The sequence below is a fragment of the Mandrillus leucophaeus genome, unplaced genomic scaffold (genome assembly GCF_000951045.1).
Source record: "Mandrillus leucophaeus isolate KB7577 unplaced genomic scaffold, Mleu.le_1.0 Scaffold32, whole genome shotgun sequence".
NCBI lineage: Eukaryota > Metazoa > Chordata > Mammalia > Primates > Cercopithecidae > Mandrillus > Mandrillus leucophaeus.
In genome coordinates, this window is record NW_012103365.1 from 2,692,246 (window position 1) to 2,707,489 (window position 15,244).

A 15,244-nucleotide genomic window follows, 5' to 3' on the forward strand; every position below is an offset into this window, starting at 1 on the left:
AAAAAAAAAAAAAAAAAAAAAAAAAAAAAAGGTGCATATGATCTTCCATATGATGTGATGATGTGATCCCTAAATTCAAGCCAATGACTTCAGCTAGTGCTTAACCACAGAGACAGGGATCATGGGTGATTTTTCACTCTACATGATTTTCAACTTGAGTGCTGACATTAGGACCTAACTCTTATGTGGGATGTGCCTCTACTAAAATAGAACCAACTGGATTCTTGAGAAGATTAAACATGGAACTACAAGTTTGTTGGAAGAAAATCCAGTCCCAGTGTAGGAAACAGGAAAGGAAATAATTAGAGTTCTAGTCAATTGAGTTGTGATTCAGGGCTAGTTTCTAATCAATCAGGAAGCCGCGTTGGGATCTGGGATCCATGAATCCAGATCCAGGTGGTAAAATTCAAAGACTAGCATTTCAGGTGCTAATATGATACCTATTCCAAAGCCCCTTTTCCTAAACTAACTACATACTCTCCCTTTAATCTTCCACTATTAATATGGTCTTTAAAGGGATATTTATCAATCTTTTAGGCCAGTCTTCATCTGAACCCCTCTTTTGCGTATGTGTAAGAACAGAGTCAATCTCCTACTATAGATAATGAAAATGACAGATACTCATTTCACAGCCCCCCTGTAGCCAGGGCAGGCACACAACACAAGCACTGACACTTGGTCATACTTACTCAAGACCTTGAATCAGAAACTAGTGGCCAAGAAAGCAGAAAGCACAGTATCAAGAGAGGCCATAGTAATTATCAGCAGTTACTTTCCAGAGGCAAGAGAAGAGGGTCTTAACAGCAATAGGCAGAGTCCAGCTTAGGGCTTCGTGGAATAAGGGGTGATGTTTGTGTCCCATGGCAACTTGGGTGGTGGTGTCATTGGACAAGCTCTGAGTTGCAGTTAGGCATCGTTTTGGGCTGTATAGACGCTTAATCTGGTTCTTCAATCTCCTCAAAGATTCCGTGAGCTCACCAATATCCTTTGATGAATTCCTTTTCAGGTAAAAGTCATCACAGTTGGTTTTTGTTGCTCACCCTCCAGAACGCTTCTTGGAAATAGACTTCTTGAAATTGATAGTCAAATAGGAATGGTAAAAAATAAATTACTTGACAAAAGATGTATGGTTTTGTCATTTCATAGAGATTGCCTTCATAGTGGTAGTCTTTTAAGATGTTACAAATCACTACCTCCTTCATCTAAATCTTTAATTGAACAGTTCTTAAGTAAAGAGGATGAAGGATTTTGTTAGACTTACCATCTTTAAGGAAATGGAGATGTTGTGTTAGGGGGCAAGGAGGGAAAAAGATTCTTCCTATCAAACTTGGTTTCTGATTTACCAATCACTATATCTGGAATGTGTGTTGGTTTTGCCCTTGATGGTTTTCTGAAAAATGAAAATAATTTCTCCATCCATCTTTTGAAGCAGAAATGAGGATTTATTACATAGAACAAAAGATTAGGGTGTGATATCAAAACACTGCTATGTGATGGTAAAGATGACAGAGGTGCCCTCCAGCCTCAGGACTGCCTGGCTCTTGGCACCTGAAACTTCTTTTCTATAATAGATGAAGATTTTATCACTTCCCTAGTCTACCCAGCTGCCTGCTTCTGGGCATGTGGTCCCGCTGAAGGGATGTCATTTGTCACTATTAGAGAAATCACATATATCACATATAGACCTAACTAGTAAGTTTAGGAAAAGCAAATTGCTCCTAAGCCTGGGTTTTCTGAGTTCCAAACTTTCACTCAAATCACGGTGGCTTGTAGATGAGCATGAAGGCTGGATACGAGCAGCACCATGGACAGCGCCAAAGGCATGGCGTGTTGGGATTGGCAAACATCAGTGGGCGAGTGCAAGTAGACCTCCCCCTCCCTTTGAATAAGGAGAACCTACAGACACAGATAGGAGATGCCAGAATATAGTTTTCGGATTGTATTCTTTTAGTCGGAAATGATGACAGTAACTCAATTCAAAGTAACTGAGGTTAAAAGAGGCATTTATTGGCTGACATAACTTAAAAATCCAGGCACAGATCTGACTTTAGGCCTGGATACATGCAGAGGCTCAAGTGCACGTTATGAGGGCACACTTTATCATCCTCCCTCTAGGCTCTACTTTCTCTATATTAGATTGCTTCTCTTCATCTGGTGACCCCTGGAGTTTCTAGACTTCCATAATACCACCTGAACAACCCCCATGTAAAATGCACTTATCCCTTTCTTGATTGTGCCAGCCAAAGTGCCAGCACTAATACTTAACAGCTTTGATTGGCTCAGATTGGATCACATGCCCGTTCCTGAATCAATCACTGTGACCAGAAGAATGGAATATTTCCATTGGCCAGGACAGGCCCACGTGACCATTCCTGGAGCCATGTTACATGGAAGCCATGTTACACCCATGAAAGAATTGGACGAGGGTGTTTCTTCTAGGGAATATTAGAATGCTGTCATCACAAAATACTAGAATAGGCAGAACCACAGATGCCCACTGCCCAATGAAGATGACCAAAGGGAAACATCTGAATTAAGCAATAGATCCCCCTACCTCTCAGGAAGTCGGAGTTCCTCATCTTCTATTAGGACTGGAACCATCTGATCCATCACTCAGCCTTGCTCACTGGTGCTGAAATATAAAGCATTGACATTGGAGTAGGTGTTTAGGGAGGAGGAAAGTGTGTTGATATTGGATCCATCTTGTGTGCTAAAGACTACAAGTGTTCCCCAAAATATCAAGCTCTTCTCATCAACACAGATGAAAATAAAAGAGAATACAGCACATATCCTTTAGGTTAGAGCTCAAATGTCACCACCTTAGAGAAGTCCTTTCTGACTGACACCCTGCTTAAAGTGACTTCCTCTAATCACTATCTTATGTCCTCTTTATTTTCATCATACCACTTATCAGAATCTATAATAATCATGCTTATAGAGTAATTGTTATCTTTTGCCCAGCACTGAAATTTTATCTGAACAACAGGAGGCTTATCTTGTTTACAGCTACATACTACATCCAGGCATAGTGCCTGTCACATAGTAATTGTTCAACAATTTTTTTGTTTGTTTGTTTTTGAGACGGAGTCTCGCTCTGTCACCCAGGCTGGAGTGCAGTGGCACTATCTCGGCTCACTGCAACCTCTGCCTCCCGGGTTCGAGCTATTCTCCTGCCTCAGCCTCCCGGGTAGCTGGGACTACAGGCGCCCGCCACCAAGTCCAGCTAATTTTTTATTTTTAGTAGAGACGAGGTTTCACCATATTGGCCAGGCTGGTCTTGAACTCCTGACCTTGTGATCCAACTGCCTTGACCTCCCAAAGTGCTGGAATTGCAGATGTGAGCCAACATGCCCGGCCAAATATCTTTTTATTCAAAGAATCAATGGAAACTCCTGGGTCATGTCCTAGGAGGTGGTCCAAGAGATCAGGGAACACTTCCTTCAATCAGCTTTTTTTTCTTTGTCATCTTCAGAGATATTTTAAAAAATAATAATTTTGTGGAAAATGTATCTTCTTACAAAATATAAGGGGTTTTTAAGTTGCAAAGGAAAATTCTTGGAATTTTCCTGGATCCAGGAAGTGTCATGGATGCTCTGCCCTTTGCTTAACTTTCTGTGGATCTCCCTCTTTTCAGAAGTGCTGTCTCTTTGTGTCCTTGTGAGACACTTGGCACAGTTGGCTCTGTAGAAAAAGAAAAGCACGGAGGTTTGTGGACCTCTTTTTATTTCCCTGCCAGATTGTAAGCTGTTGGAGGTCAAAGGCTGGTTTCTACTGACCTTGTGCCCACACAACACCTAACACAGTGTTTTATGCATAATGAGTGGCTGTTGCTTGGCTTGAAATGCATAGCAATTAATTAAATCTCTAAATTCTTGTGTCTGCCATAGTGACCTAAAACTTGACAACGTGATGCTCGATTCTGAGGGGCACATCAAGATTGCTGATTTTGGCATGTGTAAGGAGAACATCTGGGATGGGGTGACAACCAAGACATTCTGTGGCACTCCAGACTACATCGCCCCTGAGGTGAGAGCTGCCGGGCACACGTTCACATTGCAGTGATGTACCCTCTGCTCCCCAGATGGCCGTGTGAGAGCTGGGAAGGGTCGAGGGTGGTACCTTGCAAGGGAACCTCGGGCAGCATCTTATTCTATACTCTAAATCCTCCCTTTGAGATCACACATGCAAATTAATTTAGCACACATCCAGAAGCCCAAGCCCAAAATACATCAAGGTTTGGGAGAAAATTTAAATAAAACTCAAAAGAACCATCCAACACACATCAGTAAAATTCTTCATCAGACTGCTGTGGCCCACAGCCATGTGATACCGCCTAATTGTGACATCGAAATGTTTGTCGAGGGAGAAAGAGCAGATCCCCTGGGCTGGCATATGACATGGGATCTGTGTCCTGTATATGTTCCTCAGTAGGAAAATGGACAATAGCCCATGATTTATTTATAGCATGAAATACTACCAGGCACCAATTCAGAAGAGTGAGTTAGATATGTATGTAGATATGAAAACATCTTCAAGACACATTGTTAGAGAAAAAAAAAAAAATCAAGGTACAGAATGACAAATACAAGGCCGGGCATGGCAGCTCGTGCCTGTAATCCCAGCACTTTGGGAGGAAGAGGCAAATGGATCACTTGAGCCCAGGAGCTCCAGAACAACCTGGGCAACGTGGCGAGACCTCGTCTCTACAAAAAAATACAAATATTAGCCAGGTGTGGTGGCACGTGCCTGTAGTCCCAGCTACTTGGGAGACTGAGGTAAGAGAATCACCTGAGCCCCAGGAGGTCCAGGCTGCAGTGAGCTGTGATTATGCCTCTGCACTCCAGCCTGGATGACACAGTAAGACCCTGTCTCAAAAAAAAAAAAAAAAAAAAAGAGGAATGACAACAATGTGATACTATTTATGGATAAAACAGAAATACACGGAACACTGCTCTGTTTTCAACTAGTAAAAGCATACAAAAATCTGGAAGATTTCAGACTGATTTTATAACACTGGTTACCTCTGAAGATAAGGGAATTGTAAAGAGAAATTTAGCTACTTCTGTATACTGCTGACATTTTTTTTTACAAGGTAAATATATTTGCATATTACTTGAGTAATAAAGTAATTCAAAAATAATAAGGCTTTATTCAGACCCAATGAAGTTTTCCCAATGTGATATACTTTGGTCTATTATCATTTTGTTAATTAATTAGATATGACACAATCTATAACACAACTTCCCGATAGGCCGTGGGTTCCATAATCTCTGGTTCTCAACTCTAACTGCAGTTTAGAGTCATGAGAGAGCTTTTATGATGTAGGATGCAGCTGGGGCATGATGGCTCACCCCTGTAATCTCAGCGCTTTGGGAGGCTGAGGCAAGAAGATCGCTTGAGGGTAGGAGTTTGAGACCAGACTGGACAACATAGTGAGACCCTAATCTCTACAAAAAATTAAAATAAAAATTCCCCCAGTGCACTAGCTTACACCTGCTGTCCTGACTACTCAGGAGGCTAAGGCGGGAGGATCGCTCGAGCCCAGCAGGTGGAGGCTGCAGTTAGCAGTGATCATGCCACTGCACCTCAGCCTGGGAAACAGAGCGAGACCGTGTCTCCAAAAAAAAAACAAACAAACAAAAAAAAAACCCACAGACAAACAAACAGAAAACAATGTGGGCTGCCCAAATGCCATCCCGTTAGAATCTCTGCAGGGTGAGGCCCAGGATTTGGGGTTCTCAGAAGTTCCTCACTGTGGTGATCCAGACAAGCACAAGAAACCCTGAACTGTGTTGCTGATGAAGTTGCCTCCCCTCCAGCCCGCAGATGAGAGGGATAAGCTGCAGGTCAGGCTTTGTCATGAACTAACCACATCACCTCTGGCAACTGGTCTCACATCCCAGGCTCTAGTTTCCTTTGTAAAAAGATTAACTTGTTGGGTTGTCATGAGGATCAAACAAGACTTGAAGTATTTTAAAAGTGTGAAAACACTTTCAATGAGAAGTGTTCTCCTGGAATGCTTTCCCTTCCTTGTCTTGCGGGTTACTTCTCAGAACGCATTTCATTCATTCATAATTGACAAGTAAAATTGTATACATTTATCATGTGCAACATGTTGTTCTGAAATACGTATACGTTGTGGAATGGCTAAGTTGAGTTAATTAACATATTTATTATCTCACATACTTTTTTTTTTGTGGTAAGAACACTTAAAAATCCCTCTTAGCAATTTTAAAGAATACAATAGATAGTTATTAACTATAGTTACTGTGTTGTACGATAGATCTCTTGAATTTATTCCTCCTACTTAACTGAAATTTCATATCCTGTAATCAACATCTCTGCGTTTCTGATTTTGGAATAGAAATCAAAGTGGGAGATAGAGATCAAGAAACGGCCATTCACTTTATAGCCAAGTTTGCTCAAATACCCTTTTTGAGTTAAACAAGCAATAACTGAATTATAAAATATTCTAGGATTAGTTAACATTTTGAGGGCATAATATGTGAAAGCCACCTAGTATCTCACATAACCCCATGATATAGATATTATAGAAGTTAAGTAACTTCTCCTGTGATGAGACAACCTACCAGTAGACAGCAGTCAGGATTCAAAGTCAGACTGCCTAACCCTCAGGCCTCAGCCTTTAGCCTTTGCTATATTACCTCTTAACCTCTGACATGGTTAGTTTTGCATCCCTACATACTGAAAGATGGACCGTCACATGGCTCTTCTAGACTTTTCCATGTTCTGGCAGTTTGGGAATATGAATTAAAAACTTCACAACCGCGTATACCTACATGATCCACCAATTCTACATCTAGGAGTTTATCTTAAGGAAATACTTGGGCAGATGTCCAAATGTCTAATTGCAAGAATATATGTTACAGCATAGGAAGAGACCTAATCAATTGGAAATTTATAAGATAGATTTGGGTGTATCCATTCAACAGAATGTTATGCAGAGATAAAAACTGATTGTGTTCATATACAAATATTAAATTAGCAAGGAAAATTTAAGTGAATAACTGGCTTTATTAAAGATCTATTGCCCATAATCCCAGTGCTTTGGGAGGCCAAAGTGGGAGGATTGCTTGAGTTTGAGTTCAGTCTGGGCAATATAGAGAGACCCCGTCCCTACAAAAAATTAAATAATTAGCATGGTGGTGAGCACCTATAGTCCCAACTACACAGGAGGCTGAGGTGCAGGGATTACTTGAGCCCAGGAGGCCAAGGCTGTGAGCTATGAGCTATGATCTTGCCACTGCACTCCAGCCTAGGTGAGAAAAAGAGACACTATCAAAAAAAAAGAAAAGAAAAGAAAAAAGAAAAAAAAATGGTCCACATACCAAAGTGTTTATGTAAAGCACACACATACGCACAGAGTTTAATATGTATTCAGAGAAAAGAGTATGGAATGAAGTAGACCAAATATTAGTCATAATTTTTCTCTTAATAAAGGATTATGGGTGATTTTCATGTTATCATCTCAGCTTAGCTATCTTTTATAAAGAAATAGTAAAATAGTAACAAATATTATTACCTCTTAAACGTTTTTATTTGTAATTATGTTTTAAAAACATGTAACATAACATTTACTATCTTAACCATTTCTAAGTGTACAGCTTAGTAGTGTTAAGTATATTTACATTATTGTGTAAATGTTATAACTTTTACAATGAAGAGTAAAGACAGTTTTGCTTTTAAAAATTCCATGCTCACTGTTTTGAAAATAATGATAATAATAATATACCGTGCTTAGTGCTTCGAAAAGGCAATGTGACAGCCACAGGTGTTTGCCCAGCTGCAGGTGCCTCTGCAAAGCATGTCTGTCATTCCCTGAGTAGCTAATGTAAAGAAATAGCTCAGGTGGGCACTAGCCTTCTTGTAAAAGAAGAGTGGAATCTGTCTCCAGAAGATACATGAACTGCAAACCTCCCTGATAGGATGCCTTCTGTTTTCTAGATAATTGCTTATCAGCCCTATGGGAAGTCCGTGGATTGGTGGGCATTTGGAGTCCTGCTGTATGAAATGTTGGCTGGGCAGGTAATTGAATTTTAAGTGATCGATAAGAGAAGTCCTCCCTACCCCCATCCACATGGTTTCCTTAGGAGAATGCATGTTTGGTAACAGCTCATAAATGGAAACCTCTATGACTTTCCCGGCCTTGGGGTCATAGAAGTCCGTGGTCATTTGAAAGCCTGGGTGTGTGGCTTCACTGTAGGCCCCAGGGAGGAGAGTCTGCCAGTTGAGGGGGGCTCTGGGGAGTGTTCAAGCAGGGATTCTTCTCCTCCCACCCTCCCCTGTCATACAGGCACCCTTTGAAGGGGAGGATGAAGATGAACTCTTCCAGTCCATCATGGAACACAACGTAGCCTATCCCAAGTCTATGTCCAAGGAAGCTGTGGCCATCTGCAAAGGGGTAAGTACGTCTCTTAAAGCTGTGGCCAGGACCACCCCATACAGGCATGTGGGATGTACCTTGCCCAAGGACACCCCACCGGGGGGGAACAGAGCCTGAACTCCACCCTTCGCTCCGTTTGGCAATATGAGAACCCTGGCATGGAGCTGCTACCTCCCAGAGGAGAGAGAGCTTTTTTTCTGATTTGCACAGAAGTGCCACAGAAAGCTGCCTGCAGCTGCGTCTTGCTGCTGGCTGGGCTGCAGTCTCTGAACCAGCACAGGGGAATGCTCATTGAGTGAATGAGGTAGAAAGCACAGAGATTTTGTCAAAGAGCTGGAAGTCGTGGGAAAGGGCACAAGAGGTCTTCGGCACAACTCAGGCTATCTTGCCCTGCTCTGCTGTATGTGTTTAGTTAATACCAAGAGCGTGCAACTTTTGTTCTAAAAAATACCAGGCAGTGTTGAGGTTAAGGAATTCTCTAGATAAGCAGACTGAAATTCAGTGTACTCAAAATCCCACTGTCCCCTCTCCCCTAACACGCACACAAATGGCTCAAAGGGAATGCATGCTTGTACGTCTACAGTTTATACACAGGGCACCTGCGAAGAAAGCAGGACGTGTGCTTGTGGGGAAGGATTGTTTGTTTTGCGTCTTGTGTTGGACCAAGGCATACTCACAGTGACTTCTGTGAGATCCTAAGGATCAGTGACGCTCACTTTTGGAGCCATCAGGATAACCCGAAGTGCCTTACCAGAATGCACATGCTTCTGCCTCACCCCAGAGATTAAGTCTGGGTATGAGTATTTTGGAAAAGTCTCCATTTGGCTTGCACACCACTGCCTTTAAACATACTATCCAAATGAAGTGATTTTTCAACTCTGATGGAAGCCTGAAAGCAATCGAATTAGATGCCCAGAAAATATGTTCCAAGTGTAATATACTAATAAAGAATTTGCTCTCCCACCACCCAGTGGTACAGGTTAGAACATGGCCATGCCTTAATCAGTGGGTTCCCACCTGTGTGTCTGAATAAACCAGGGCTGCCAGTCCTAGATCTGTGGGATGCTTACAGACTTTTCATGCCCTACTTTGCTCTTCCTGACCCCAGCCAGATGCTGAATGCACTGGTTTGGGTGAAGGAAAGCTGGGAAACTCAGGCAGGCCAATCTGAGGCTTGGCCCAGTTTGGAATAGCTGGGCCAGCCTCTCAGCCTAAAAGCACCTTGTCACACTGCCTAAATTCCCACTCTCAGTGAATCACCTAAGGTTTGCACCTCAGCTCCATAGGCTAAGATGCACGTATCCCTGGGGAAACCACCTGTGAATTAATCTCAATCCCAAACATCTAAAGTGAATTGCTTGAAAATATTTTCTTTGAGGGTGTGAGACAGGGAGAGGGAAAATGAAGAATAGAGAGGGGTGCATGAGGAACCTAAGCAAAGCCCATAAAGAAAAAGAAGGCACACACGAAGGCCTGTACAGGCCCCCGTAGACATGGTATTGAAGGGTGGGAGGGGTAGACAGAAGGTGGCACCTGGAGCTTTTAATTTGTTTAATAATTGCCAGCATGTAAGGATCAGGAGATTTCTCATAAACATTCAGCTTTCAGGTTTCTCTTGAAAAATCAGATCTTGCCACATTGGCTTGTCATTCTTACAAAGCACCAGTCAGCTAGATTGGAAACCACTGCCCTCTGTAGTTGGGGCTTGCCTTCTGTAATTCACAGAAATTCTCACCTGGCCAATTCTACCCAAGTTCAAATCCTGGTTCAGGCATTAATTGCCCTCGGACCATGGGGAAGTTGTTTGATGGTGTCTGCAGATTGGGAATAATAATAGCAGTCCACACAGAGTTCTTTGATGATTAAATAGCTGAATACTGTAAATCACTTCGAGTAGAGGCTGGCACTCTGCTCCAAACCCCTTGGAAGTTATTATTTCTATTACTAGTGCTGACACTATTGTGTTATCTGCCTGGTTCCTCTTGGCATTTGAGTTTGCATTCCCTGGAATTGCGACTTTTAAAGTCGGGGATTTGGAGATCAAGAGACCCTTTGCAAATCTTGACCCTTCCATTTTCTAGGCGCAGGGTCTTTTTTTTTTTTTTTTTTTTTTGACAACATCTCGCTCTGTCACCCAGGATAGGGTGCCGTGGCATGATCATGGCTCACTGCAGCCTTGATCTCCCAGGCTCAAGTGATCCTACTGCCTCTGCTTCCCAAAGTGCTGGGATTATAGGCATGGGCCACCGCACCCAGCCTAGGTGCAAGATCTTAAGCCACTTCCTTTGCATCTCTGTGCTTCTGTTTATTTTAAAAAATGAAATAGTAGTACTCACTGAAAAGAGTTTTTGAGAGCATTACATGAGATAACGTAAGAGAAAGCTCCTTGCATGACGTGGGCACATAGTAGGTGTTCAGTACATGCACAGAGTCCTCCCCTTCACATGCCCGCCCTGCCTGGACAGCTGGGGGTTCTAAGTGGGTCATGGAGGAGAGGATTTTCCAGGTCAGCCGTCTTCAGCTTCAGCTCCAATTAGCAGTTTCCCTCGTAGAGCCGTTTTCTATTAATTCAGGACCCATAACCTTCATGATTAACTGGGGTGACTCTCTTACTATTGAGTTCGGGGACCATTATTAATTGAGTGGGCTGAGTCCAATGCGGGCTCTTCCTTCAAGGAGGGTACTCCAGAAACGAGTGACGCTCAAGCGAACAGCCAAATGCTTCCTGCAGAACAGCGAGCCCCAGGGGATGCGTCTGGGAGGTGATCAGAGATTGGAACAGTGATTAAATCCAGCTGTCTACATGGCTTCGGGCACATTAGAGCAAGAGTGCGGGAACTGGGCAGAGACTCCGAATTAATGCTGGATGTTTCTGCAGTGCCTTTTCTTTGCTTGGCATCCTCCTGCTTAGACAGAAATTCAGTTGAGCTTTTGAAAACAGTCTCCTGTTTAATTGAAGCAGTGTCCTTTATATGTCCATCCCCTCAAAGGCCCGATTTTCTACCTCCCTTCCCCGCAAAAATTAGTAAAACCTTACTCAGAGGGCTATGCCCACTTTGAACAAACTTGAAGCAAACAGAAGCCCAAATAGGCCGTACCTTAGGGTGAAAACCAGCAGACACTGAACAGCTGAGACTGTTCAGTGAACATAAAGCTATAAGAGTCCTGAGCCAGGCAGAGCTGTTCAAAACCTTGCCCTGCTCCTTAGCTGTTTGACCTTAGACAGATGACTTGACTTCTCTGCACCTACTTCCTTTACCTGGAAAACGGGGGATAAGAGTTGCTGAGGCCTCAGAGTATTGTTGCAAAGGTTAAAGAGTAATGGGTAACAGCTGGGAAGCCTTTAGCACGGAGCCTGAATGCATATGATGTCGTCATGCTCAGTACACGGAAGCCATTATTGATATTATTATTATTATCAGTGTGAACCAAAACCTCCCTGCCCTTTCATTCCTCACATCCTAATCTTACACAAATGTCAAGGCTTGACTCAATTTCCTCACCCTCCATAAATCTCTCCTGACAAAGTCAGGTCACAAAAATTCCTGAGGAAACCACGTGTGAAATGTGCTCCCATTTTTCTTAATAGCCCAAGTTTTAGAGCTAGGCAGAGGTGGAGTCTGCACCCAGCTCTTACTGACTGCCACTTCCTATCTCTTGAGTCCTTGCTGTTCCTCAACTTCTCTGAGTGTGCATTGCCTTTTTATTCAAATGGGAAAAATAGTATACTCACCTCATTGGGTTATTGCAATGATTGGGGAAGATCGTGCATGTAAATAAAGAGGTAGCTAGCTTAGAACGTAAGTGCTCAGTTAATTTCCCCACCCTGGAGGATACGGTTTATATGACAAGTACATGCTTGTGTGTGTGACCACAAATTATCTTGTAAGGGGGCAACAGGCTGAGTGACTGTCCAGCAGTGTAGGAATGAATTTCTGGGTTCATCCTTTCCCCATCATCCGCAAGTCCTGGGCAGAAGATTCTGCCATCATGGGCTGCTCAGTGTGATGTCAACTCTGGAAAGCTTTTGGACTTGTATTTTTTTTTTTTTAATTAATCACCAACTCTTCCGTCTTTACCCTCTGTACATTTGCTCAAGTCTTGAGATCAGAGATATTTTCGTGCTGCTTTGGACTCATTTACAAGAGGAAGCCTGTCTGGTTTCATCTTGGAGCATCTATTCATCTTGTTATTTAGCACTCAGAGACCCAAAGATGGAGGGTTTTGATAATTAAGTAATTTAAACGGAACACCAAAGAAACCTCAGCGGCGTTGTGTGTAATGTATGATACAAGGGAAATGAGCTGGGCTAGGTTTTGACTGTTTAATGAGCTTTCAGAAAGTAATTACTTGAAACTTGGGCCCCTTTGACTAATACTTTTTCTTCTGTTTTGTCATTTTTGCAAGTGCTTTACTGAGAAATGCAAATGGTATCTGAATGAATGTAGCCTTTGCTTTTGTCAAATTCCAGTTTTCTTGTTGTGGAAGGAGGGAAGTTTGAAGATACTGAAACTGTCCTAATTAAATGCACTGGTAATTGCACAAAACTTATTCTTAAACCAAAATGGATCATGTGGCATTTCTTTTTTTCTTTCTTTTCTTTTTTTTTTTTTTTTTCTTTTTGAGACGGAGTCTCTCTCTGTCGCCAGACTGTGGAGTGCAGTGGTGCAATCTCAGCTCACTGCAACCTCCGCTTCCTGGGTTCAAGGATTCTCCTGCCTCAGCCTCCCGAGTAGCTGGGACTACAGGTGTGTGCCACCACATCCAGCTAATTTTTGTATTTTTAGAAGAGACGGGATTTCACCATGTTGGCCAGGATGGTCTTGATCTCTTGACCTTGTGATTTGCCTGCCTAGGCCTCCCAAAGTGCTGGGATTACAGGCGTGAGCCACTGTGCCTGGCCCTCATGCAGCATTTCTAACTTGAAGTTCAGGGTCACATTCAGGCTTCGTTTTGATTAACCGTAAGAGATGATCGGCAGCAGGTCCTGTTATCAGGTCCTCTCCTACAAAGTCCTGGTTGGGATTTTTTGCTGAAACAAAAAGCAAAGAACAAAAATGAGTTGAGATTCTTCATTTGTGGTTTTTTTCCTAATGCCTTGGAGTAATGATTTCTGAGTGTCTCACATTTCCTCTTCTGAAACTCATTAAATACAATGTTTTTCTTTCTCTCAAAGCTGATGACCAAACACCCGGGCAAACGTTTGGGTTGTGGACCTGAAGGCGAACGTGATATCAAAGAGCATGCATTTTTCCGGTATATTGATTGGGAGAAACTTGAACGCAAAGAGATCCAGCCCCCATATAAGCCAAAAGCTGTAAGTAGCCCATTCTCTCTGACTGCCGACTATTCACATACAAGGTATTCTTGCCCGTTCCCCGTGTTTTCCAAATGCTTCCTGAGGGGTAGACATCAGTGTGTCTACTGGAACGTGGGTGTATGTGTTCACACATGTGCACAAAGTCACTGGGTACAAAGATGGACATTTCCATTGGCCCACCTCCGTCTCTATAAAGATGGAAACGATGATGCCTATTGAATTTTTGTTTCATTGATTCAATTATTGTAACTATCTTAGCTGACAACTTTCTGAGAATGGTTCTTGGGTGAGCAGAGTTCAGATCCATTTTTGGACTATGATAAAGGATCTAATTTTGCCCTCATTCTTTCTCTTGGTTCAACTGTGTCATTTTCTCTTCATACTGACATTGAAAAGGTCATGTTGTTTATCTCAACAGTATTTAAATTTAATTCTGAAACATACACTATGTCTGAGTCAGTAAATAAGATGGCAGTTCAGCAGCCAGCTCCCACCCAAGGCAAAACAGAGTAAAGCAGAGACTGACGTCCTCTTGAACTGAAGACCCCCTCCTGGAGGGTTTGAGTGTGGAGACGGCTTTGACATAACTTTCATAATGCAAGAATAAAACTCTCACATTTCCCACAGTCCACGTACCCACAGGAAGGTTTTCTATCCCCAAAGACTCAGCAGGGAGTACTTGTCGGCATCAGGAAAGAAGAGTTTGCACCTGAATTAATCAAACTGTGATTCTGCTGGGAGGATATTTCTTTGTGAAATTAAATAGAGGTCAGACCTGGTGACTCCATGATGGGTTGTAAAACTACCGACTGAGGCTGAAGACTGAACATAAACACCGTCATTGAAACCTAACGTTGTAAGGGTTTGAGTGTTAAGATGAAGAAGATAATAATGGTAGTTATTTTGATACTAGTATTGTTATTCCTTTCTTGAGCACTTACGTGCTAGGCACCGTATTAAGCATTTCTCATGCAGCATCTAGTTAAATCCTCACCACAGCCTGTGAAGGAAGGTGCTGTCATTCCATGTTACGGAAGAGGAAACAGGGGCTCAGAGGGGTTAAGTGCTCTGTTCAGGGTCACTCAGCCAGCAGTGATGAAGGGAGGATCCAAGCCTCAGACAGTCTGACCATATTGGAGGCCCACCAGGAAGCCCAGGGGCAAAGGACATATAGTTCAGGAGTCTCCCAGGTGATGCTCACCTCTTCCTAGTGTCGCACCTTCCCCTCATCCCAAATGGCTAGAATCACAGCTCTACACCAACCTCCATGCATCCCGTTTCTCCCTGGATGCTTCCTGGTGCAGGAAGCCGTGGCCCTTAGAGGCAGCCAGTTCTACTTTGTGGCCCTTCTCATTATTGCCAACTTACACACTGCTGTCAGATCAGCCTTACCAGAACTCCTGCTAGAGCCTCTCTCTGTGTGTGGATCAACTTTCAGACATTTGCGGATGCAGGTTCTAATTCCTTCTTCTTTCTTCTTTCTTCTTTCTTCTTTCTTCTTTCTTCTTTCTTCTTTCTTC

At 42.8% G+C, this 15,244-nt stretch overlaps 1 protein-coding gene across 1 annotated transcript in view; it reads left to right on the top strand.

Moving 5' to 3' along the window:
• The window catches only part of PRKCB (protein kinase C, beta), a 287,916-nt gene that overhangs the window by 237,294 nt on the left and 35,378 nt on the right, over positions 1-15,244 (top strand). The window contains exons 12-15 of the mRNA XM_011987941.1: positions 3,888-4,026; positions 7,966-8,046; positions 8,315-8,422; positions 13,581-13,721. Of these exons, the coding sequence (XP_011843331.1) occupies positions 3,888-4,026; positions 7,966-8,046; positions 8,315-8,422; positions 13,581-13,721 (469 nt within the window). The remainder of the gene's footprint in view (positions 1-3,887; positions 4,027-7,965; positions 8,047-8,314; positions 8,423-13,580; positions 13,722-15,244) is intronic.